At 44.0% G+C, this 27,465-nt stretch overlaps 1 protein-coding gene across 2 annotated transcripts in view; it reads right to left on the reverse strand.

Annotated features, from left to right (window-relative positions):
* Positions 1-27,465, reverse strand: part of tgfbr3 (transforming growth factor, beta receptor III) — a 66,822-nt gene that overhangs the window by 14,777 nt on the left and 24,580 nt on the right. For both annotated transcript variants that reach the window (XM_080005070.1, XM_080005071.1), the window contains exons 4-11: positions 19,365-19,502; positions 7,337-7,520; positions 5,281-5,443; positions 4,707-4,854; positions 2,873-3,062; positions 2,346-2,623; positions 1,805-1,960; positions 350-499 (exon numbers count right to left, since the gene is read on the reverse strand). In XM_080005070.1, the coding sequence (XP_079861196.1) occupies positions 350-499; positions 1,805-1,960; positions 2,346-2,623; positions 2,873-3,062; positions 4,707-4,854; positions 5,281-5,443; positions 7,337-7,520; positions 19,365-19,502 (1,407 nt within the window). The remainder of the gene's footprint in view (positions 1-349; positions 500-1,804; positions 1,961-2,345; positions 2,624-2,872; positions 3,063-4,706; positions 4,855-5,280; positions 5,444-7,336; positions 7,521-19,364; positions 19,503-27,465) is intronic.

The following is a 27,465-nucleotide window of genomic DNA, read 5'->3' on the forward strand; positions in this document are numbered from 1 at the left end:
AAATAGAGACACTTGAAACTATAACCGTCAACATGGAAAACTTCAGGTCAAGTTAAAGAAACAGACAGGACGGCGCAGAAGTGAGACGAGCCAAAGCTAGGCCGGAGATAAAGGGAACTCTGGGAGATGGAGTTTCCTAGGTAGAGCTGGTCGTCTAGTAATCTAGAGGTTGCTGGTTCGATCCCAGGCTCCTCCTGCTAGCACGCTGTAGTGTCCTTGAGCAAGACACTTAACCCCTAATTGCTCCTGATGGCTGCGTCCGTCGATGTTTGAATAATTGTAAGTCGCTTTGGATAAAAGCGTCTGCTAAGTGTAATGTAATAATGTAAAAAAGTAAAAGTTGACCTACGAGTATAGACGGCTGCTGTTCCGTGGGCTCCACGAAGGTCCTCTCCATCTCCTCCGTGCCCCTGGGGAACACCATGTCCTCAGACTCCCTGTCGTCATAATCCAGCGGCCCGCCACTCCCGTCCTTGCCCTCAGAATGACTTATCAGGATCTGGAATGCACGGGGAAGTTCATAATTCAAATAATCCAATTCCAAACTCATTCCTGTACACATCACGCTACACTGTAACTGGGCCAGGACCAGGACGGTCATCATTAACCGTAGACCGCAACGCAGGTTCACTTTTATTTCTGAGGCCGTGTTGGGTTAAAAACAAAAGTGAGGTCGCTGAGCACATTGAGACTGAAATTCAAAAGATCCACTTTGCTCTGGCTAATCATGGACATCCTTCTTCTGGCAGCTGTTAAATGGCACGTATACTTGGATCTGTTGCACATCTGTCAGAAACTCAGATGACTGGAAATAAAAATGTAAGAATGGCTTCTGCCTGCAACAGTGGGACTCATTCTGGAAAAATACATGGAATATTTTCTCATAGCAAAGTGGAAACATTTCTGCATCTGTCAGTTATTCGGTGACTTGACTTCCGTGGGTGTTGAAAGATATTTTGGTCCAAGAGGTTAGAGGAAGCCAGTCACATTGATAGAGTCTTCCTAAAATTGAGTCCTTGCCTTAGGGTTTCATTTAGGAGGATTTCAATTTATATTTTCAATATAACACAGACAATAAATTATATTATATAATCATAGAACCCAGAATGGGAATTGTGGCGCTGCCCCTTGTGGCCGCCTGCCGAGCACCTCGTGTCTATTAAGTAAATTTTATTATTTTTAGAGCTTATTGTGCGTAATCACCGGCTGTCATCACATTTGACTGCATATATGTATGACCGTATGTATATGTATGTGACAAATAATCTCTTGAACTTGAACTTGAACTAAAGTGACCTGTGATCCTGGTTTATTATAATCAATTATCACAGGACGTGACACAACAACAACAACTCAAAAAGGAGACCCATTTAGCTTGTCTTTGTAGTTCAAAGACCCAGAATTTTTTATTTATTTATTTTGAGGTCCAAGGTTATGCATGTGCAAGGTTTTGGTGCATCCAAAAGCTGACACACAAGACAACTTTGGAGAGGCGACCAGGGTTCATGATCTGTACTGGACGAAAAATGTGTTATTCTAGATTTTTACCCACGTACCATGTCCAAAAGGTCTTAAGGGAAGTGATTCATTTTTGATTATAACAGAAAACGTGTTTCGCTGGAGGTTAACGGAGGTCACCAAGGTTGACGGATATTTGTAAATTAATGCCATAAATGAAGATTTTAAAAAAACAATGTGAAAAGAAAACAACATTCTCTTTGTGTTCACAGTATAAACCAGCACTAGAGTTGTTACAATATCCTGTAAATAACATTGTCAATGTAATTGTAGGAATTTCACTCACGGAGTTGAGGTAGAGGACCATGGAGCTGGCCTGGATGGGGTACACTGAGGTCTGACAGCCAGTTAAAGGGGTTTCCAACGTGTAGTGGGTGGCATTCACAGTCGCTTTGCATTCTGGGTCTTGGAGAGTCAGGTTGGCGTTGGCGAATCCATTGGCCTTGGGATAAAGTCAAATAAAATCAAGTCACAAAAAAGTGAGGAATGCGGATTAAAACAAGTTTTCCTTTATTACCTCATTTCTTATAAATAAATGAATCACTTTTAATAGCTCTTCGACCGAGTTCCCAGGAATAAACAGAACCCACAAGGTGGTGGAGATCCAGCTCCAACCCTGGATTCTCCTAATTAGAGTATGAGGCAGTTTCCACACTCTGATGTGGGCTGATTGAGTTCTCTCCGTGTTCAGACGGCCAGTGTTTGAAACAACCTCTCCCAAAGTGAGGGTTTAAGGAGGACATTTAGCATTTTTAAATACAGCAACGTAATCCCGAGAATCAGTAGAGATTCTCGTTCGATAAACAGCGCTCCTGTATCCACCGCACCTGGAGGCTCTCCTTGTCGATGCTGACCAACATCCTGGTCTCCTCACACTGCACGGTGAGGCCCACGCTCAGGACCCCCTGCTGCTCCTCCGGCTCCCCCGCCTCCCAGGGCTGGTGGTAGAGGGAGGGCAGGTAAGGGAGTTCCCGGGACACCGGCGGGGGCAAGGGGAAGGCGAGGCCGGAACGCGGGAAGGTGGATCCTCCATCTGATCTGGGGCTGGTCTCACGCAAGATGGAGAGCTCAGGAGGAAGCATGCTCTCCAGAGGATCCACCACATCTGGAAGCCACACAGGCCACAGTTAGAGAGCCTCTTGAAGGGCTGGCGGGTTTTTGTTTTTTTGACAGGCAGAGAAGTGAAATTGCACAGGACCAAAACCAGTAAAACCCCTTTGCAATTTCACACTACTCTCTTTATTGGGGAAAGTGAAATTTACTCCATGGCCTTTTGTTTACATTACAATGTCTGCTATGAAGGTATTTGTCACCTCAACACAGTGCATTTTCTCAAGGATTTAACCGAGCTTACCGGGCTCCCTGAGTCGGAGGCTGAAGTGGTTTGCTATGGCCGTGCTGGTGTAAGAGGTGACGGGGCTAAAGCCATGGTCCTCGGCCCACTTGATCAGGGCCTGCGACCCCGAGGGCAGCTGCTGCTTGGGAGACTTGGACACTTGCATGAACCTCTCTGTGATCGGACTAAAGCCAATGGTATCGGAGCTCTATGAGGAGAGAAAATCACAAAAAATTTACTGATATTAAAAAAAGAACCTCCTTGGATTTTAATTAGCAGTACTTCCATGTCCCCCGACATGTACATTGGCCTATATAAAGTTTTATTCCGAGCCAACTTGCTGTCAAGTGCGAGCCAAGAGTGTAATGTATGACTTTGAGTTCAGGTAAACAGTGCGTCAGAGCGTGAGCCATGGTGAGACTCCAAATGTGTCACATTTCTTCAAGAAATGCCTAGTAATGCCTTCAGCTTTACTACTAGTGCGTCTTCTTGTAAGCCCCCCCCCCCCCACAGTAGCAGGGCTTTACATTTTATTTCATAACTTCACCATAAGTGATAACGGTGTCCTGACACAAGACACTACAGGCCAAAGTGTATGTGTTGAAAATGTTCCCGTATAGAAGTGCACAATTGCTCAAATTGGTCGCACGTAATGCTTGCCGAAGCAGCTCGAAAGCCATGAAAGCAAATCTCGACAGGGAGCGCGCTCGTGCGCTGATTGTTGTTGTGCATGTCCCTCATACCTCACATGGCATAAACTCACTTGGTCTGATTCAGAACAGTGACAGGGCAGCTGTATAAACACTGTGCCTGACATAAATGCCGTGTCATGTTTGGCAGCCACTTTGTAGGAGTATCAGCATTACATGGTATCAGCATTACCCAGGCTCCTGAGCAGCGCTACGCAGAGGTCAGCGCAGGGAGCAGAGAGCCAGCTGACGACTTCACGGTAACTGTTTGTGCTACCGGATTTATTTCATTGGCAAAATGGTGTGGTAACGTTTGTAACTGGCATATTTGTCCCCAAAACAAACTTCCCAAAACAGATTTAAAAAACTCCATCGTTATTCTGCTGGACGGGTGCCAATTTCCAATCTACCTTCTGTGAAGCTAAAGAATGTTCTCAAAATGTGGTGCCCATTCTTCTCAGACTCAAGTTTCCTCTGACTCTAAAAATAAAAAGTTGAAATGTACTAAAAATGTGCACATATCAGTTTTATGCTTAACTTCAATGAATATGCAATCATACATTGGGAACAGACACCTTTCCCTTGGTCTTGTATATGGCAGCATCCAACAATTGTGTGCGTGTCTGAATATGTGTGTGTGTGTGTGTGTGTGTGTGTGTGTGTGTGTGTGTGTGTGTGTGTGTGTGTGTGTGTGTGTGTGTGTGTGTGTGTGTGTGTGTGTGTGTGTGTGTGTGTGTTTCAACAAGAGCCAAAACGCTTGTGTCTGGTGAAAGCGGAGAAAGACAGCGCCTCGAACAGACGTGGCTCATAACTCACATTTGGACTGATAGCAAACGGGTTTAACTGTGAGCGCAATAAAAATTCTGTAGTAGGCTTGCCGCCCCCACCTCCGCCCCCACTGCCCTCTGGCTCACTCGATGAAATGACAACCCCTGGAGCTGTCAGGAGGAAATGTCACAGTTCATCTCTCCACCTTCAGATCCTGATTTTAGCAGGTTTCCTTCTCCCGCAGCGGAGACCAGGTGCCAAGTCAACACATCTCATCACATCTATTGTGACAAATTCATTGGTCGGTGGCACAAAACAATGCCATTCATTCTTTACATTTCTGTCCAATTATCCTTATTAAAAGGCTGTTTGCCTCCACTTTCTAGACCATTTACCACTATGTCCAGTTTGCCGATCACTCTGCGGGCCTTGACGACCCAGTTGACAGACTTCGCACACTTGAGCAGGATGACGACGTCGCGATGCAGAGGGGCGTGGTCATCGAACGGCCGTAGATCCACTATTACATCCACCTGGAAGGCGCTGTGTAGCGAGAGACAGAGAGAGAGAGAAAGAGATTGAGAGGAGAGTTTTGGAAGGTTAGATCTCCGCAGTAACAACGGGCCTTTCTTTGTCTGGCCAACTGATTAAAAAGCTGGACATCTGTTCCAGAAAAAAAAAGCTGTACATGTGCACTACAGACCACGTAGCGTCACGGTGAGATATATCATGGCTACCCCATGGCTTTCCTGGATCTAAGGGCCCTTGTGCGTACGCAGAGTAATCGCTCCGCTGGGGGAATGAGGAGTTTATCTGGCTGCATCGAGATGTAGACGTAGGTCAGAGATTCACCCCCCTCCGCGTCTTTCCGAGACAAACCACAAAGAGACCGATGGGAGCGTCTTTGACCGACTTATGACCTACAAAAACCTTTTTTTCTCTTTCGGTGCCTTTGGCGGCTCAACTCACCTGCTGGAGTTTGGGGCCTGCAGCTCGATGATGTGGACCTCCGGTTCCTCATCGGGTCCGGACAGGACACAGCCCTTTGAGGGCTGGGGCTCCACGTAGCCGGCCAGGTAGTTTAGAGACAGAAACTTGTTGTCGATCTTACAGTTGTCGGAAAACACCGGATCTGAAAATAAAATTACGCTTTTGATTCAGCTTAAGGGATCTGGATTTGTTTTCTACTCTTACGTGACAAATTATTGTTCTATGTATGTCATCTTTTTTCTCACTTCCCCAGTTATGAAAGATTCAACAAGTGAAAGCCAAGCTAGTCCGAGCTAGAATCCAAACTGGACTCTACCCTGCTCCCTCTTCAATAAACATATTCTATGAAGTAGGCTTAAATGCATTTATTAAAAAGCAGAAATGTTGATAAACACTTCCAATCAATGCTTCCAATATATTTTCCACAATCAAGCGTGTTTTGAAGCTTCCCTAATGTGTTTACTGTGATGTTTGCAAACCGCCTGACTTTAAAAGAACATGAAAACTAAGCCCTTACTCTGCCCTCTATGAAAACAAAAGACAGATGCTTCCTTATTTGGCAAACAGAGTCTGGGACAGAGCAGTTTGCAGAGTATAAACTAAAGGGTTGGCACCATCCTCGCCTAACCCTCACGGCACTTAAAAAGGCGAGCGGAGAGACTGAATACGGGGCTCGCTCGGGAAGTTGAGCGGAAATCCGTCCATCCTCAACCCCCCCCCCCAAAAAAAAACCCCTGTTAAAGCAGAGACCGGGAATCCACATCGCTTTGCCTGGAGCAAAAATGGCACCCGGAGCTTCGACCTGAAACCACAGGCCCTAATGACCCAGGCCACAGACTCGGATGGCGGCCGAAGCTCCGTTCTCCAGAGCGACTGCGGACACGGAGGCGGCGCGGCCATCACTCCTGCGCTGACACCTCCGATGCAGATTGTGAGTACGGTAGTGTCCCTTTTCCGCGCTGACGTACGCATGATATAGTTGTACATGAAGCCTCTCTTGTTTCCTAAAGGACCGGCCGGGGAGTGAAGCACGATAAGTCCCGGAAACCCCCGAGCATCTCCCTCCACTTCAAATGGCCTGGTTCCTCACCTCCTGCTCGGAGGAGCGCCAGGGGAGAGATGGAAAGGAGGCGCTCCGTCTGGCTCAGCTCACGCCTGACACTTTATTTCCAGTTGTAGTTAACAAGAAAAAGCTCACATTTGCAAAAAAAAACAACCAAAAAATTAAAAAGAAATAAAAAACGTACAGGTCCTCAACATTATATCACGAGGAAAGGGAAAGAAAAAGAAGCTTGCAAAAGAGGTGCTACGCTAACTAGTGTTTACTAAAGGAGTGAGGAGTGTGGGTAGTGTGTGCAAGCCCGCTCCTGTATTGGATGGTTTGATAACTGTCACAAAAAATGCATTCTGAAATCCAACACAAAGCTCCTTCTGAAACATTGTTGTTCTTTCCCAGTTTTGCGTTCAAACATGCGTTGAAATCCTTAATTTAGCCTTTAAAGCTCACAAGGCCCTCACTACCAGAGATGGTTGGTCATCCCCAGAAAGTGAACAATTCCTGGTCCAGAAAGTTAATATTCCTCATGATTCTCATGATGAATTAAACCTCTAGGCGTGTGATCATTAGCAAATTCAAATGTTTGACTGAAAATACTGGGGAGGACTCTGGACTGAGAAGCTCCACCTCTGGTCATTTAGAACTCTGAGGGAAATCAAAGAACAGTCACGGAACATTGTTTCTGAGACGTAAATGTAGCCAGGAGAACACAAGATACACAGCCCCATACCAGAATTGCTTTCTTATTGCGCAACCCAGGAACTTCACAATACCACAGGTTCTATTTTTTCCAAATATAGACCAAAGAAAAAGTCTGTTTAAGACAAGACGCATATTTCTCTGAGCTGCAAGTGCAAAAGCTCCAGATGGAGACTGGATGCACAAGGCCAGCTGTGGAGTCAAAGGGAAGTGAATGGGAACAGGGAGAAATGCCTCCGGGGCTGGGAGCTTGGCTCAGCAATCCACCGTGGTACACACCTTCTCCCACTTTGATGTAGATGTCTTGAGTCATCCTGAGCTCAGAGAAAGAGGTGACGGCTCTGTACTTCTTCTGGGCCCAGTTGAGGAGGTGGTCGTTGCCGTGGGGGAGGGTCTCCTTGTGGATCAGGCAGGCGAGGGAGAAGTTCCCTGGTTGAAAGCGAACCTCCGAGCCATCAGACACCTGAAAGGAGGGTAAACACAGTCAGTGGTGTAAAAGGGTTTTGCACATTTAGGATAGGTTTACACAGTTAAAATACCTATATCTTAGATTTTTTTAAAGGAGATAAGTGAGGAACTTGAGGATAGGGTATATAGAAACAACTCTGTTGAATTGCTAGGATTAGTAAATACAGTTAAGCCAATAGGCTTATGCAGTTAATGACTACAGTATATCTATGAATTCTTGGGGGAAATAATTGAGGAACCTGACATGGTTATCATAGGATGTCACTGACATTTAGTTCCTGTAAGGTTTTCTTCTGAGAAAAAAAATTGGAACGAGGAAAAAAGACTGTGTACACAATTATTAAGGAACTACTCATCCCATAAACCATTGCGGATGATACCTTTCCAACAACTTCCAACCTAATGATAGTATAATAGTTTAGTGCGCTTCTTCTAGAAGCTTGTTGTCATTAACTAGTGTTTATAGTGTTAATAATAGTGTTGTAAAATATTGCTCTGTGGTAAATGTAACATAAATGATTGTGGAGTTCAGCGGTAACTCACTAGCCGACGTTGTGACATCACTGCCGAGCGGTACGCGGTAAACATTTCCATGGTAACAGCGAGCTCCTCCAATCAGGGACGTCGCCGTTCCACTTTAGGATTGTGGGTAGTAGGGTTGGGGGACATGTCAAAAATGTCCTACCGGCAACCGTCAGACCAACAACCGGCAATTGTCGACATATTCAGGGGGCGGAGCGTGGGCACCTCTCCATGCACCCCCGTCTCCCTCTCCCTCTGCAATCCTATACAGAATGACTTTGGTTTTAAACCAGTCGCAACCGGCAAGCCAAAGGATGTCGAAGAAGTAATTTACTGTCTTTACAAATGCTGAGTGGGGCGGAGCACCGGGTCTCACCGGCCGCAGTACAATTCGGTTACGCTTGATTAGCCATTTTAAAAGGATAGCAAAATAAAAAAATTCAAAGGATGAAATTGTGTAATTATCAGGCAGGGGCAGCTACAGCCCTCCGGGATGCCCCCCCCCCCCCGGTGGTTACTGCATTATGGCTAATCATCAAAACCGTGATTTCAAAATGTGAACGGGGTTTTCACTTCCGGAAACTCACTGTTGAGCTCTACTGGTTTAGATTTAAATAAAAAGAGTAAATTTTCGGTAGATTTGTGTGAAAACTTGTTTCAAAACGTGGATGTAAAAAATGAACACTAATATAATATGCTTCCAGGTGAAATTTGAGAACCCACCTGGGAGAGGCTGAAAACAGGACTAGACCTTTCCAAAATTAGACCCCCTATCCAAACATTGCCATCACCCATCCTTTGCACTACATCTCAGCCCTTATTTCAAGGCCTCTACAAACAGACGGTGCATATTTTCACACATGTTCCTCTTTACAAAGTAGTGTGTCTGGTTTTGGGTGTTTACACAGCGTAACGTGTTATTGTGCGTCATCACAAATGTGCCCGCTTCTTCCTCAAAATGGCTACCGATACAGCGGTCTGGTGGAATCACAAACTTGACACAGATAACAGGCAATTACACTGAGAGAGTGAAAGGGAGGACGGATACACAAAACAATCCCCCCCACCCCCCACAACCACCACCCACCCCCAAACACACTCGCATTGAAAGTACACACGAAATGTACAAAACAAAAAAAAAAAAGTTATACGCACGCACAAACACTTAAGTAAGAATTCAGTTGGAAAATCGCTGGCATCCAAACTAGTCAGCTTTGAGCAAATCCAGACTCTGGTGTTTGCCAGGGACAACAACTTGGACCAATTAGATCTCATGCTGTTGAACACGATCCATGGAACGAGAGCGGCGCAAGCGTATCGATCGACTGAACTGAGACCGTCTCGGGGCAAAATTGCATATTATTAATGAAAACAGTTACAAATATAAACTCAAATAAGAGAAAATAAGGAGGGGTCTTTAAAGTTTCAAGGGGGCAAAGTGCTGATTTGAGTTTTTGGAGAGGTGTGGCCAGGAGGGGCATAATGGAGCTCAGCCCGTATGAGTCACTTCAGAGGGATAAACATTTAAATGTGCTGAAAAATGCAGCGGCACAAACCAAAATGAGTCCAAGCGCGTGGTCTAGACCGTGATTTCCCAAACACTGGGTTGCGAGACACAGGTGGGTCGCATAGGATTTTATTTGGCTTGCCAAATAAATTTGTCGAATTTCTTCTATAGTCGTTATTTTAACATTGCTGGGACAAGCACGTAAAGGGTTTACGGGTCCAACGCTCGTGTAAAGTTCCTTTTAATCTATCGAATGTGTGTTTCTGATTCAAGTAGAAGTCACAAAAAAACTTGTCTCGTAAACTTGTTGAATATTACGCATGCACCAATCATGATTTTTAATGGCCGATTCCGATTGCCGATATTTTTTTTTTTTTGCAAAATGACTGTCTGTAGAATTTTTGTGCAGTGTTTCGGCAGAAATTAATTATTTTTTATAAAAATGTCCACATGTATCCTCTTTTCATGCACGCAATTGAATGAGCTTTGTCTGGGTGGCGCTCTGTGCGCTCTGCTGCTCCACCCTTGATAGTACTGAATGTTCATATTGTTCTTATAATTGTACTTATAACACTGAATCTTGTATGAAAGGCTCGCGTACATTCTGTTTGTTTTACTGATGAGAGAAAATAAAAACAGTGAGATAGCCTGTTAACTCCCCCTAAATACATTTATTTGGTCTAATTTATAAAGTATTTAACATGTATGTATGTTTTCAATACCACGGGCATAAAACAAAGTTGTGATTTATCAAATGTATATCTCTTCGAAATGGCTGGTTTACCTATTCAAGATAATATAAGGTGATGCGTAAATGGCAGTGAAAATGGTCAGGATCGTTGAGAATTGGCTCGCAATGGTTTGTCATTTTTAAAAAGTGGGTCCCCAGAAAAATGTTTGGGAAACACAGGTCTAGACGGCCTACCTCATTATATTTCCATGATTATTTATTCTTACTTATTCCCCAGGTATCCTAACTGCGTGCGCGAAGCTTCGACTGAGACAGTGCTGGCAGGCCCAATTAGAACATTAAATCATGACATTAAACCGATAAGACGTCATGGACCTTTTTGGAAATAAAATTGGTTGATTAAGATACTTCTTACCAAATTGTCCCTAAATGGAAAATCATACTTGTTCAATTATTAAAGGATGTCCCTTTGAGTTTTTCTTTTTCTTTTTTCTTTTAAGAATTTTCAGACATAGTGTAGCTTTTCAATCCTGCCGGCATCATGGAGAACATCTGTCTGACCTCTGGACGCTCCACGCAATATTCCTGGCATTGTCACCAGAGGCAATGAATACTGAGACCAGGGAGACAGACTCTGTCGAAGAATTCAGGTCGACGTGGGCTTTATTTTTAGTGATGTTTACTATAGCGGGAGAAGAAGGGATAGAAAAATGAAGAGAAGGAGACATTTGTCGCGGACCCGTGCTCCACCGCTGAAAACAGGAAAGATTGGTGGCGCCCCAAGCAACGTGAGGAAGGGGGCTGGGGTTTCTTCTGTAACCTCGCCAAGCTCAGCAGAGTTTATCAATTTAATTGCGGGAATAAACTGTAATTAGTCCCAAAGAATTAGAGGGGGAAAGCCTGAAAGCCAAATTAGCTCCAGGCCTTCCAAGGAATTGAAAACCTCAGGAATTTGAAATGGCGTAATAAGGGACTCTCTCCCTCTCCCTCTCTCTCTCTCTCTCTCTCTCTCTCTCTCTCTCTCTCTCTCTTTCTCTGTAATTTTCGCTTGTATCCAAACCTTCACATGTGTCCTTTTGACAGACAGAATGGATTGAAATTACTATAAACATCACTTACTCCTTTAACTATACTACTGCTATACTACACTAACTATATTCCAATATATTACTTTATTATTCACTATAAAGTATTCAGTCAATCGATGTAATGTAAATGTAATGTAAATAAAATGAAGCTGTCAATGAAGACGTCTATGTAATATTTCAAAACTTTATGAATCTAAACATCGCCAAAAAGGCATAATTCTGCAATGAAGCAACGATCAGTAATGCATCCCGGCCCTCTCTTGGCCCGGATCTCCAGAATTAAGAATAACAGCGCTCTGCCAATGCAGAATGAACCCCTCATTAAAACATACTGTAGTTATTCTGCTGTTTAGCGCAAGAAGGTCTCTGTCCGTTCTGGGATGATTTTGTGGTCTTGAATATCAAAACCAAAAACCAGAATATCCTGTGTCCTTCAGACACTGGAATTTTGTGTTATTAACTTTAAAAGGCACAGAGCTGCACTTAAGCCCTTGTTTTAACGAGGGTGGCCACCAGTCCACCCTTATTTACAATTTATTTGTTGATGTTTCCAGAGAGAGAACAGTTGGACATGGACAAGGGACTTCAGTTTGAGGATTGAATTCATGCACTCGTATTGAAAACGGTGCGCATTCTCAGAACAACCCACAAACCTTAGTGACCCTTGCAATGGCTCTGACTAACATTAAATAACTCGCAGTCAGTTCAGCATCGTGTCTGTCTCTAAAAGAATTCACTAAGTTCCCAAGGTGTGAAAACAAAACACCATCTGCCCGATGCCTGCATAGTCCAGATCCATATTAAAGAATATTTCCTGGACTTTTGCTCTTTGAATATCACATATTACGGCCATATGTGCAGTAGTGAGTCGACACCGTGCCAAATGTGTTATATCAATTATCGCTGAGCCGCAGTCCTCCGCTGCTTTCTCACCAAGCAACACCCAGAGCTCGAGAAATCACAAAGACTGTTGGTAAATGATGAGATGCTGCAAAAGTGCGATAGAGAGTGGAAAGAGTGCCAATAGTTAATACGAGTGCAGAAAGGGTCTCTGGTGATATGAAAGTGATAAATGCTTTTGTGGCTGATTTAATCCACTCTCTTTTGGAGCTAATCAAGCTGCCGGCTGCAGACATGCGAGTTTCCCTGTTGTGTGGAAAACAATACCAGCTGTCTGAGCGCCACTATGCGGCATTCCTCCTCCATTTGTCTCCTGCTAAAAACCAATAATGCTTTCCAATGGATTTAATGAACCATCGCAGTGACAGGCCTGCAGTGTGTGCATGAATAGGGGTGTGGACAGGATGGGGGTGGAGGGGGGTTTAACCAGGGGAAAAGGTACAGCTTGGCAACCAAATAAAGGGAAAAGAATATAGCAACAGCTACATTTAACAATGCCTGCCCCTTAAAAGTCGGCGTGTTCCTGGTCAATCTCCTTAAGCAAGAAAATAAACCTCGCTATGAAGTCGACACAATGCATTCCAGAGGCGTGTGCCTCGCTACGAATCATAAATGCACCTTGGGATAATACTGATTGGCCCAATTTACAAATTCAAGTTCATATCTCATGTCATTTTAGCGTCATGTTGTTTCATGCCTGCTGCTGATTGACGGGAGTACTGCAGCGATCATGTTTTACGACAGGGTCTGGATTCAGGCATTTTTCAAAGTCAGGAGGCTCCAGTGGCCAACAGCAACAGTGTGCTCAACAGCTCTGAACCTTTTCCAGGCAACCCATCTGCGTCAATAGAGCCTGGAGCACAGGGACCAGGAAACAAGGACTGGCAGGCCTGATTCAGGGTCCAATTAGCCTCAGGAAACAGCCTCTCCAATGCCGAGCGAGAGTAAGGCCTTCTGGCAGTGGGGTCCTGTTCCGAAGTGTTAAGACCTCCAAACGATAGCTATTGACTCTGTTACTTTATATTCTCACCACAACCATCTCTCACAGCTGATGGGAAATGTGATTCTTAATCCTAAGAGGGCGATGGCATAGTCGGTGATAGCCAGAAGCCCACACATTGGTGGGCTCAGTGGAAAAAGGAGGAGCCAAGCCCTTCCTTGTAAGTCGGAGGATGTCGAGTGTCGGTCACACTACCGACTGTTTGTTTCAGGTGAGCTAGGACCAATCCATTCAGAAACAGAACAAACAGAGGGACAGTGGAGAGGGAGACTGCGTATCTTCCCTCCTAGCAGGGTGTTTTGTGGTATTTCAGTTCTGTGGACACATGTTAAGGAGGGGCCTTTGTGGAGAGAGACATTTGAGAGAACACTCAGGTCACCACTTTTTTTTAGCAAACCTGTACAAGATACTTTTCTCATGAAAGACCAAACAACTGAAAAAATCTCTGCGTCATGATGATGATGATGGCATGATGCTGGGACTCTCAAACCAATGAAACAGATAGTACCATATTTACACAAATAGTCGGGCAATAAAAACCTAACAGCGGCTGGTTTCGTAAACTACGGCTCACTTGACCGCAGCACAGTGAAGCATTTAGTCGATCTGACAATGGGAAGTCCTCAAAGTTATCAGTCCTTCAAGAAGATTCCAGAAGATGAAGATGAAAAGAGAAGATGACCAGATTCCAATCACGTGCACCCAGGCTTCTAGATAGATTAAACCTACAGTACAGCACTCTGTGCACTACCAAACACCCTCTTTCTCTAACTCCAAAAGGGCTCCAACAAATACTTAACATTTTGCTCTCACTTCCGAAGTACGCTGCATTCTGTAAGGTGAACAACGCGCGTGTGTGTGTGGATTCAGTTCAAAAGAACAACTGAAAAAAAGAGGCTTCGAGGCATTGATTACAGAAATGTATGTCAGGTTTCACAATAGGTTACGAGATCATGGAGAAGAATTACTGCGCTCACTGGAGACAGCCCTCATCGCTTCTCTGGGAAAAGAGGCGCAGGGTTTTGTGTCATCTTCCATGTCTAACGTCATTAGAAACACAGCCATGGGTCTGAACTAAGGACCTTCCTGCCTGCTGACAGCTGTTTGCTGTCCGCCACCTCTGACAACAGGAAACATTTACCATGATGCCGACCTGCTGTTTTCTTCAGAGACTCCCGCTGCGCTACCACAACTCGAGAAAAGACAAGCAGACTCGCTTTGTACTTCTTGACATATGCATTTCTACTCTTTTTACTGTACATGAAAATGCACGTAATTTAATTTTTATCAGGAATTGGCGCTCAGAACAGCTGTTTTCATATCATGTCATTTCTCTCTGTAAATATTTGAGCCACGGAGCCTCACAAACCAGGGTACTAATGGTTTCTCACAGCTCACAGAAGTGTGTGTGTGTGTGTGTGTGTGTGTGTGTGTGTGTGTGTGTGTGTGTGTGTGTGTGTGTGTGTGTGTGTGTGTGTGTTTGGTGTGTTCATCCTTACACCACATTGGGTTTTACGGCAGGATGTTTTGTACGTAAGGAATAAGCAGGAAAACACTCCGCCGCATATGGAAATCATTTGAGTACCTGCCGCTGCATTCCTGCTGAATGTTGTGGCATTAACATTCATTTGAAAATTATAATTTCAGTGAATCTCAGGAGCCATGACGACCTCTACCAGCACATGAGGAGTCTTTGGAAGCCACCTGGGTTTAGCATAGCAACGGCTGAGGCCTCTGCTATGATTTTCCCATGTAATACGCTGGCTTACACTGGAAGTAAACTAAAGTTCATTTTTTGAAATTTCATTAAGTTTCCCAGGGAAGCCCCCCTGGTCATCCTACTAAATATGTCTGTGTCTCCAGGGGGCTTTGCTCCCACTACTCTAACAAGGTTGCGTCCTGACCGAGCCTCAAAGTCGGTTTTATGTTGGGACCTTTCTGCCTGTAGAGCAGAGGAGACCTGAACCGGCCTCTGTCTAATTCCAGTTCCTCATCAGCCCATCAGCACTAACCTTCAAACTGGAAGTGAAAAGCAAGGGGGGCAAATATTACATTGAATCGCAAGAATGTGCCCAGAGGGAGCTTTAGCTTATTAGGCCAGCTAACATTCCCCTTTGTGAGTTTTTCGCTGCGATGCAGGGATACGCCCTGACTGATTTGAAAAGCTACCCAGCCATCAGCAAGATTGTTTGGAGGTTGGAAGGAGACAGCGGGGAAACAGCTCTGCCCCATTAAACCAAGCCTCACTGGAAAACAATGTTGTTTGGGACTGCAATGCCAAAACAAAATAAAGATTCCTTATTGTGTGGGATAAATACCCTTCATACTACAAATTTGTCTGTGGAGTGATATCAGTTTGAGTTCCGAAGGATTAAGCATTAAACGTACATTTTCTAAAACATTAATAGGTCTTGGAGTGAATCCAGAAAATACCTCCATTATTCTAGGCCTTACTATGAGAATAGTTTTGATAAGATAAGATATTATCTGAATGTGAGATCGCTAAATCCTGCAGTGCAGTAGTCGGAGTTTTAAACACTTAACCATTAACAATGATTAACATTCAGTATTTATGGCGAAACATAGAAATAAAGAATGCCTTAAAATAGGCTCTTTATATAATGTAGCGTGTTGGGGAATAAAGGTGGGGCGGAGATTTCCCAGCATGATTTGTTATTGTGTGTTTTGGGGTTCTCTGGGAAAGGGATTGTTTTATTTGTTCTTAGTTACAGTAATTTTAATTGTTATGCTGTTGTTAGTGTTAGTTAGCCAGATTGTTATTACTTTTATGTGGTGTGAGTATGCCGTGATGACAGTGTAGTTGTACAAAAGGCTGAACACTCTGATAAATAAAGATTGCGCTTGATTGTGAAAACACATCTCCTGCCTCTTGCTTGGTCGAAGAAGCCCTAGCTCGCTACAATAATAATATACCATTCAGCAGCTGCTTTTGTCCAAAGTGAAAGGAAAACATTAAGAAATTTCATGCTGTATCTGCTTGGGCTCAGATAATGTCATTTACCACATTTCTGACCATAGTTCATAAAAAATGATAAATCACTTATTAATTTAATTGAAAATTGATTGATATATATATTGAATGTATATTTTGTATATTATATTTTTTAGTGGTGTCACAATTCAGACAAAAAAAAAAAATCTATTGAAATAAGCGTTCAATTTCTAACTTCAAAATCACAATCAGGTTCGCGATTCTTCCCGTATTTTTATTGGTAATATTGTCAGACATATTGGGACAATCAAGATCCACCGGTAAACAAATGTAGTGAGTGCTGGGGCGTGTGGGGCCCTCCACAGAGTCAACTGCAGCTCCCGGCTCCGAACCGACTTGGAGTTTGAGGAGCTGCGGTCTGCTCCTTAGAGAGTCCGCTGCGCCGCATCTCTCAACGCACACTGCACCCAACCACTTGGTACCAGGGCTGCAGGGACAAAATTTGATTGATTCCATGACGCGTGGGTACACCGCCAGTCTCCCTCTCCTCCGGTGTTTCACTGTGTATACAGGGGAAATGGCACCTTGGACCAGAATGTCCAGTAATTCCACAGATGTGGCAATGAAAGTTCTCACCGGGTCGTGAGAACCCGGGCGGGATTATTTCAGGAGCGCTCTGCGATCTGCTCAATAGCAGAGTGGCAGCGGGAAACGGAGTAAATTAAATACATCTAGATTTTTTATTTGCTTTGTTTGGGGAAAAGATCGCTCTGATTGGAGCTGCAGATAGTAATTTGCCTTTTACTATCAGTGTTCCCCTCTGGCAATAGCATCGGTTTTTCTACGCTAATTTTGGTGAGGAACTTTAACGTAGTGTAATAAGCTCCTCCCCAGCCACGAGTGTGGACACCGCCCTGTCAACGAACTTAACTCCTTTTATGCGCGGTTTGAGTCTGGCAACAGCACCGCTAGCTCCCCGGCAAATTGGAGATACACCGCTGGGGATGAGCGCGCACTCTCAGTGTCAGAGCATGAGGTCAGGAGGGGTCCGATGCGGGTGAACACCAGGAAAGCTGCAGGCCCAGATGGCATATCTGGACGCGTACTGAAGACCTGTGCTAACCAGCTAGCCCCGGTGTTCACTACAATATTCAACATCTCCCTGGATGAATCAGTGGTTCCGTCCTGCTTCAAGAAGTCCACCGTTGTTCCTGTCCCAAAGATCGCCTCTCCTGCCTGCCTGAATGACTACTGTCCGCTGGCCCTCACCTCGGTGGTCATGAAGTGTTTCGAGAGGCTGATTAAGGATTATATCTGTGCCTCCCTCCCTCGCACCTTGGACCCGTTGCAGTTCGCGTACCAGCAGAACAGATCCACTGATGACACGGTCTCCCAGGTACTGCACACCAAACTCACGCACCTGGATGGCCAGAAGGGGGCCTATGTGAGAATGCTGTTCATTGATTATAGTTCAACTTTCAATACCATAGTCCCCACCAGACTGGCTGTCAAGCTGAAGGAGCTCGGACTGAATACTTCGCTGTGTGCCTGGATCCTGGACTTCCTTTCAGCCCAGCCCCAGTTGGTTAGGGTGGGGAAGCACATGTCCAGCTTCCTCACTCTGAACACAGGATCCCCCCAGGGCTGCGTCCTCAGCCCCCTACTGTACTCCCTGTACACACGTGACTGTGTGGCCAGGTCCAGCTCCAACACCATCATCAAGTTCGCTAACGACACCGTTGTCGTGGGCCTGATCACTGATGGCGATGAGAAGGCCTCCCACAAGGTGACTGACCTATCACTCTGGTGCCAGGACAACAGCCTCCACCTGAACGTCAGCAAAACTAAGGAGCTGATTGTGAACTTTAGGCGTGGATTACAAACGGGGACACACGTGCGCTTGGTGATTAATGGGACTTCTTCTGTGCATCATCACAGAGGATTTAACATGGACTTTACAAACAGACACTCTGGTGAAAAAGGCGAAACAGCGTCTTTACCACCTCAGGCAGCTTAGGAAATTCCGGGTCTCAGTGAGGATCCTCAAGTCCTTCTACTTTGGGGCACTGGGGAGCATCCTGACAGGCAACATCAAGGCCTGGTTTGGGAACTGTACTGCTCAGGATAGGCAGGCCCTACAGAGGGTGGTGCGTGATCATGAAGGATCCCCATCACCCCAACAATGGACTGTTCCAGCTGCTGCGGTCAGGCAAGCGCCTCCGCAGTCACACAGCGAGAACAGAGAGACTGATACGGAGTTTCTTCCCGCAAGCCATTAGATCTGTCAATGCTGACCTCACCAGGGGTCCTCACTGAGCCACACACATAGGCTCCACTACCTTACTGTACTGTATGTAGCATACTGTACCGCATACTGTATCACTGTTCTGGGTTGTTCGGTGTTACCGTATTGCTGCGCCGTACTGTTGTATACCGTGCTGTATATCTCACAAACACTACCTCACTTTATTCACATGCCACTTTAATGCACTTATCTGTATATATATAAATAGCCTATCCCAAATACATAAGTCTATCCCATATACATAAGCCTATTCCCTTTATCTATTTTGTACCCCCACCTTACATTACCCTTGAGTTCTTATTTTATTTTATTTTATTTTATTCTATAATATTCGACTTACTGCATTATGTTTTAGGAATCAGTTAGTTAGTCAAGTCAAAATTCTTAGGTAGCTACTATGTTCAGTCTAGAACATATTGTGCGTAATCACCGGGTGCGTTGCATTGACATTTCACTGCATATACAGTATGTATGAAAGTATGTATATGTATGTGACAAATTAACCTCTTGAATCTAAGTAACTTATTGTTTATAATTCTAAAGTCTAGTTTTGCTAAAGTTCTTAACTGTTTAGGTGTGTTGTTTAAATATTTTCACATGTGTTATCTTTGTTACTATTTATCATTTTTAACATCAAGTCAAGACTCGATAGCCTAAAAATGGCATAGCCATCAGTGCTGAAAAAAATATGTTTAAATCTAAAATCGAATCGAATCCTGACCTTAAAATCCAAGGTCAAATGAAATTGTTGATTTGGAGAATCGTGACTCTTAATAAAAAAATAAAAAATAAAATATATATATATATATATATATATATATATATATATAAAATACATGCATGAAATAAAGTTTTAGGCGACACTTGACTCACATGGAAGGTGTGTTTGATGCCGGGCGCCAGTTTCTCGGTCTTGACCTCCCAGATCAGTGTCTGGGGGGAGTTGAGCACGAAGACCAGTGGCTTCTGGTGGAGCAGCAGAGACTGGAGGGGCTTCAGATGCAGCTCCACCTTGGAAGAACACAAACACAGATTCAGATCAGTGCTATGTGCATGTTGGTCACACAGCGTTGTCAAACTCGAGCGGAGATAAAGAGAACGCCGTGGCGAGCATCCGGTGGTCGCCACAGTATCAACCACAGCACTGTGCATCAAATTGCCCTGTTCCTTTCGGTGCGCATATCAAGGCTCTCAGTTGCTTCAATTTTATCTGAAGTTTATGGGGGGGCACAGCAGCCGTTTTGGGGTGATTACAAAGGTCTAATATTAGAGAATGTCCTTTTTTACCACGGTCTTGGTTGTTTGTGCTGTTAACTTTGCTGATAAGCCCACAAAGGCCGCATACCGTGCTTCTCCCTAAAAGGCTGATATGAGGTCTCAGCGCTATCTGAACTCTCGCACACTGGGGTCTTTGTGAGCTGAGAAAAAAAGGGAGGTTCTGTGTTTCTCTATCTCCACAGCGTTGCAGCTACGCCTTCGGTTCTCAGACTGTCATTAAAACTTATTTTTCACAGTCTGCCAGGGACAAGTGGAGAGCAAACTCCCTCTTTCGGGACCTCCGTTTCAGTATGCCTGCCTTCCGGCAACAAGCTGAATTTGGACTCAGTGGACCACATCTAGCCGGGTGATTAAAGGCCTGGACGTGAACTACGACCAAGCACACCTCATTCTCAAGTCTTTTATACATTTATTTTATTTGTTAATATTTTTAAGGAAACATGTGCATGTAACATGTATTTTTTTAAATGTTTTTAATGTATGTTTCCAATTGATGTATTGCCTCAGATTTACCTTGACAGGTCATGGTTATAAATATACATATTTACAAACTGCATGACGATTAACCAAATAGGGGTCACACATACCACGTCACACTGTCGGACAGATGTAAAATTTATGGTGCATAATGAGATATGCAGTGTTTCAAAGTTTTAAAACCAAAAGGTTTTACCAGGTTGTTTGACATGAGGTTTTTCATTGGTCATTGATTTGCATTATACATGAAAATGATTAAATATTCCACACAATCTTTAATGTCTACTGATCCTGTGGAGGGTTCTGAGGGTGAATTTCGTCGAACCACCTCGCCTCGCTTCTCTCTGACTGTATTCCCAAGCTAATCACATTAGCCCCTTCCTGCGTGTAACTTGTGAGGGCTCATAAATCACTAATTGAACCCACAAGGATTTCTGTCAGTCACATTACATGCTTCTGCTTCCCCTAATTCAATCTGTCAAGGCATTGTAAAAGGCATCGGTTTTTGCTATTTTCAATGAACAGCTTTCTTTTGAAGAAAAACAAAAAAAAACAAAAAAAAAAACAATCTCACCTATCTACGTTCTGGTTCAAAGTTCTAGTAATTATACCATTTATCTTTGAGATGTGAAAAATTATGTAGAGAATGTGTAGCAACAGCTTTTCTTTTTTTGTTAAGATCCCGCCCTTTCACTGGATCCTGAGTCGAATCGGAGAAAGGAGCTTTTTCAGCCTTCGTTTCTTTTTTTGTACATTCCTGTCGTGGCTCTAATCTGATTTTGACAACGAAGACAATTCCTATTGCCCAGAAATTATAAATGATGGGAATTTACTGCTTTGTGAAAAAAAGGAAGCAAGTTATTCACGTAACAGCTAGATTGCTGTGGGAGCCGAAGCAAACGAAACACTGTTTTTTTTTGTAAACTCTGCAGTTGGGAAAATATATTTGATCTGTTAATGAATATAATTCATTTTCATGGCATTCTCTCAATCATTCTCTCTGTCCATCTTGCTTCTTTTTACTTTTTTACACACGCAAGCACACACAGGCACGCACACACACACGCACGCAAGCGCACACACACACACAAACACACATGCACACACACAATCCTTTATCAAGTCAGCTCCAGATGTATTTTATCAAGGAAAGTGACATTTATCCACTGTCTGTCACAGATATATGGGATTCAAAGACCTCTCTGACTCTGTGATGCGACATGAAGCCAGTGCATTAGAATGAAACACAGACCGATAACACAAAGAGCCAATGTTGGGTTTCATAACCAGAGTATTTCACACCTAAGCCCAGGGGAGCGGGAACACAGGCAAGGGCGTTTAGTGATGTGGTCCATGAAAAAAAGTGTAGCAATAATGATTAAAAAAGCCCCTAGGAGAGAAGCTTATCTATGAGGCCAACTGCACAGCACACGGTCAGGTCTCGCTCTGTTTTCGTCTTCGCCTCAGTTCAGACGCTGGAAGAAAAAAAAAAAAAAAAAATGTGCCTCGCTCCTCTGTGTTGCAACAACAACAGATATAATCATACCTGGAAACATTGGCCTGGCTTTAAGGCAACGGTTTTGGAGGACAGAGAAATACAGAGTGAGAGTGAGAGTGAGAGCGAGAGAGCGAATGAGCGAGAGAGCGAAAGAGCGAGAAAGCGAGAGAGCGAGAGAGGGATAGAGGGATAGAGGGATAGAGAGACAGAGAGACAGAGAGACAGAGAGACAGAGACAGAGACAGAGATGGGGGGAAGGGGAGAGAGGGAGAAGGGGAGAGAGAGAGAGAGCGAGAGAAGGGGGAGAGGGAGAGAGAGGGAGAGAGAGAGGGAGAGGGAGAGAGAGGGAGAGAGAGAGGGAGAGGGAGAGAGATGGAGAGAGGGAGTAAGAGATGGATAAAGGAAAAAGTGGCAGAGAGAGAGAGGTAGATAGCATTTTAAAAAGACGAAGAATTTTACCAAACAGAGAGAAAGAATCCAATATAATAAGTCCCTTAAAGGTACAGGCATTAACGTCATTGCAAAAAGGCAGAGTGAGTGAGAGTGAAAATAATTGAATGATGAACCAACACTGTTGGTTCATTATTTAAGAGCTAAATTAATATGAGTAATTCCTGATTACTCTCTAAGTAATCCTGGCCTGAGAGCAGTTTGGCTCAGCAGCAGCTGGTGTGCATCTTTGCCCGCAGACTGTGATGCCATTAGGAGTTCCAGGGCATCGGCGTGGTAACACAGCGGTGCAACCGTTTCCATGGCAATAGCCCGCGTCGCAGTGTCAGGGGTGAGAGAAGAGAAGACAGGAAGTCCAGAAGCAGCGAGGATCAAAGCTGATCTCATTGTGTTTGCAAGATCAGGTGGTGATGAGTGGAGCCCGTGATGGCAGGCACCTCGAGGGGACCCAGCCCAGATTCTGGAGTGGGGGGCGGGGGCCTGATTGATTATCAGGAGGCTGGTAAAGGGATTTACGGGGTCCCGTGTCCATTACAGTCACAGGCAACAGTTGCCAGTGGCCAAGGATGGAGGAGCTATGGGGGCTTGTCTGGACCTATCACTTTACCGAAATAAAACCACACACAGGGGACGACAGCTGTAGAGAGGGCGGGGAAGACCGGCCATAAAGAGCAAACGCTCTCTGGTGCTTGTTAAGAAAACACCTCATTAAAAGGTACACGCCAAACAACAAATATCAATGCAAAAAATCAAAGGAATGTGATATATCTCCATTTGTAGAGACCTTAAATTCAACCCATGGTTCTTGGGCATTTCTGGAGGAAGTCATGATTTGCTGAGGCTGAGGTCATTGCAAGATATGCTTCATGAGGACAGACGTATCAAGAGTAAAAAGCGACACTAACATAATGTCATGGCCCATCGTCGCTCATTGTGCCCAGTTATTTCACTGGTAACCGCATTGCATACAGGGCCCAAAACTATGGGTATCATTGCAGGAAAAGGGAGTTTCCTTTATTGACACAATTACTTAAATGCCTGAATGTCCTACGTTACCCAAAGAAAACATCCTTTAAATAGATAAAAGTGGGGGGAATTTTTTTTCGCATTTATTCTCCCTCCCAGGAAATAATCAACTTGAGCCGTACATAAAGATGTCTTCCATTATGCACTAAATAGCAATGGCCACATAATTGAGGAGGGAGGTGGCTACATCAATTGACTCTGACTTAACAAATTGTAATTTATGTTAAATGGATATCGTTGAAGTTTCATTGTAAAAAAAGGTCTAGATTAACAGGCCTTGAAACCAAACAGCCAGTTGTTTTATCAGGTAGGTTGGTGTGTGTGTGTGTTTCTTGACAGCCCGGATCTTGGTTCTTTCTGGGTCACTGAGGAAGGCCGTTACAGATTGGGAGAAGGATCGAGGGGATGGAGCCAAACCCGTTGACTGTTCTTATCAGCGGCCGCACACTAATCTGAGGGCTGATGAGCCCGCTGCCTGGATCCTTTCCCCCCTCTATCTGCGATGGTTATCAGTTTACCCCGAGCCCTGTGAGGAGAGGGACAGGTCCTCAAAAATTGATGGCAATCATGCTGACAAGAGATGCTCAAGAAAACAATCAAATCTGGAATAGAGGTCCTGCTGGAAATGGGGGGGGGCCACGGTCCCGTGAACACACACACACACACAGTAACATATTGCGTGTGCAGAGCGAGCAACTTGCCCATTGTGTGTGAGCTGCAGATATATCTCGAGCTTGGCTTTCACCAGCTGTTGGTGCCTGGTAAGCTCCACAGCCAGACACTCACACAGGGCGAAGGTATCTCAGAATTCCAGCTGATAAAACAATCATCCGCACCGCTTCAGAGGCGGGAGCCAGCGTTTGATGTTTGCCTTTGGTAAACTGATTAGAGAAAGACCGTCTTTTTCCGAGATAGGACGAGGCCTCTTTTGTTTGTTTCCACCCTTATCGCCCGATCTCATGCCTGGATGGCCACAAGGAAATCGGCTGTTTTACTACAGGACTAACTGGTTTGTTTTTAGGAAAATTTTAAGTGCTTATCTGTGTCCCAAACGAGGCAGCAACATGGGAGAGACTTTTATAAAGAATGCTTCCTACAATGCGTTCACTGGGTCCTCACAAATGGTAATGCGTCAGCTTGTTAGCGAGGCATCAAATTGCCATTGCGATACGTGACAGTGGAGCATATGGAAAACCTCAGAATACGGTCAGGGTTCCGATAATGAACACTTACGTATGAGGTGAATGCGTTGGAAGAACATATGTCATACAACACTCACACCAAAGGTCCAAGCAACCCCCCCCCCCCCCCCCCCCAAAAAAAAAAAAAAGACATGTTGCCACAAAAGCCCCATGAGTTTTAAAGCTTAGGTGAAATATGAGCAGAAGACCAGACTGTAACACCAATCAGTTTGACTCTCTCTCCTCCAGCGCTCTCTATTTATTTACTCACTTACAACCAGAAGGGATACTTTGAGGTTGCAGAAGTACCCCAGAAGAATGAAAGTCAAGACGCAAATATAATGTAATGTAAATTAAGGAATGTAAACCACAAGAATAATGCCATTATCTGACAACACATGCCCTCCCACGCCCACGCCCTACAGAATAGCCACTTTGTCATGTTCCTTCCAGGCTACTGCCTTTCCACTGTCCTCCATTCCGGATGATTTACAGATCAACGCTGAGTTTTAGGTGTGGGTGAGAAAAGGCCTCCTTTGACTTTGATCTGGACCATTGTAGCCGATTAAATCATCACTGGTCTCACAGCGAGGTCTGGGAACAGTGTCTTTCAAACAATGCATCTCTGTCCAGCTGAAACTGCAGCATCACAATCAGTCCATTGTCCGGCACAGTGGTCCGCAAAATGAGAGAAACAAAACAAAGCATTACTGGACTGTCAACGATTCACAATATTTCCAAAAAACTGATCAACAGAATAACATGCCAATGAATGTTACATCTCATTTTTATTTGTTTTGCCTTTCATTTAAACAGCTTGGGGAAAGGTTTTTCTGTGCTCTTCCCTGTTGAGGTTTCAAGTGTAAACAGACAGACTTTTCACCCCCCCACCCCCGCAGTATTGTCATTTGTGCAAAGACAACCGTATCGCTTTAGGTTTTCCTCAGAGCCTAGCTCCGTGAAGAAATGATCAACACCACTTTGGAAATAAGAGAGAAGAAATAAGCATGTTCACTGAAGAGGTAAATTGAAATTGTCACAATTTTATATTGAATTAAAGTAAGTTGACTTTGAACCTCCGCTGTTCAAAATGGCAAAGGATTACATTGGTTAATTTAGATTTTCATGTTTATTTAGACATTGCTGTTTAAAAGTTGCAAGTTAGCTGCGAGATTGCGTTCCACTTTGTCTGGTTTGGGACACTGATTAGGGGTGCCATCCTCTTCCTCTTTTGGTTGCGCCATGGTTGACGCACTTCCTGCGTGTCTTAAATCGAGCCTTCAATTTCCGTGAGATCGTACCAGACCGTACCAGACAGAATTTCGTGGTGAAAGCGAGGCTTATAGGGAACAAATCTAAACGCTGATGGTGTTGTTATTCTATAGCCATTACACTTTACAATCAACATTTACTTCATAATAACTAAAAGCAAAGAAGTTGCCTATTTCCACTTTAAAGTGAATGTGGGAACAGCACTGCAATGATACAAAACCCATTCTAAGCACAAGTAATGATGAACCAAAAAATTATATAGTTTAAGAAAGGAAACATTATTTTGGTGTCAAATGGAAAAGTGAGCTCTTTATTGAAATATTGCAGATGAGTTTTGATTTGACTTTGAATATTTGTTCCAATGCAAAAGTCTTTCAAAATAAAATGATAATATTGTAATAATATGAAAATAGTGTTATAGTGTTAAAATAGTGAAATAATGTTCAATAATTCACACAAAACAGAAAATTAAGACCTTTTTAAAATTGATCTGACTATAACTATTGCAGGGATTTCTCATTTCACTTAAGCAACTTTAAGTCACTTTTATTTGAGTAGCTCATACTAGTTGGTTCTTTTGTATAGCAGTGATCCGATCACGTTACTGTCAGTTACAAGGCTCTGTTTACACCTGGGATTAACACGCTTCTTGGGCCCTGTTTACACCTTGATTTAACATGCGTCTTGGGTGAACTGATAACAAGTGGACAGCTCTTAGTACATCTGTTCACACCTGGCATTATAATGTGTCTCCACATGCGTCTCGAGTAACCACTTGTGATCGGATCTATCGCCCCCGCTCTACATGCATATAAACTGGTGTATTATTTCCGTTTGCAAAGACCAAATGCGAAGACCTTGGTGCACGGGCAAAATCAAAATAATACAGACTGAAATTTTGGTGCTGGTGTACTGTACGTAGGGCAGGATTCAGGATGAAGAGATTTATTTAGTTTCCTGATTTTCTTACTTGTATGGAAAATAAAAAAAACGTGAACAAAAACAAAAACTCTAAAAATTGGAGTGGAGTTTTCTCTCCTCTATACAGTGGTGTGCCGTACACACTGCAGATCGCTTCCTTTCAACTGTCCCTTGGATTGGGACAGTGGAGAGGGATCCACTGCACTGTCTAGGCAGAGCTGTATACAAATGTATTTATTTTAGTTTGTTACCTAAGGGACGACAATGTTAAACTCAACTGAGTTAAGGGACTGTCCTGATCACTGTTTAATGGAGAGGGAATATCTCCAGTCGACTGCACGTTTCCGTTCCTGTGTCTCAGGCCGTCTGATTCCTACTTGTATGAAACAAATTTTTTAAACACAACTGAGTAACGGGACTGTCCCCATCACTGCGTAATGGAATGAACGATGAAGAATGATGATTCACCTTTACACTGCTAAAAGAATGTCGGCATATGCGCAGACCACCTCCGAATGTGGTCTGAGCGATCGAATCTTGAACCACATTCGTGACGCATTGGGTGCATTCACACCTGGTATTAGAGCTGTCCACTTCTGATCAGATCACCAAAGACACATGTTAATGCCAGGTGTAAGGTTTTCTCTTGCACTTAATTACTCAACATTGGCATTTTAACATTGGCGAGCAGCCCAAACACACAGTGGGAGCGCAGCTGTGCATTTCTCTCTGTTATCGCGTTAAAACCCAGTGGTTAATCCCGACACCAAATGTGTTCAGCAGAGAGAGAGTCAGGAAACAATTAATTTCTACCAGTTCTTCACCTAAAACGTGAAGGAAACACGACCGTTAGGTGAGAGTCCCGCACACG

Source organism: Zeus faber (genome assembly GCF_960531495.2).
Source record: "Zeus faber genome assembly, chromosome: 1".
Classification (NCBI taxonomy): domain Eukaryota; kingdom Metazoa; phylum Chordata; class Actinopteri; order Zeiformes; family Zeidae; genus Zeus; species Zeus faber.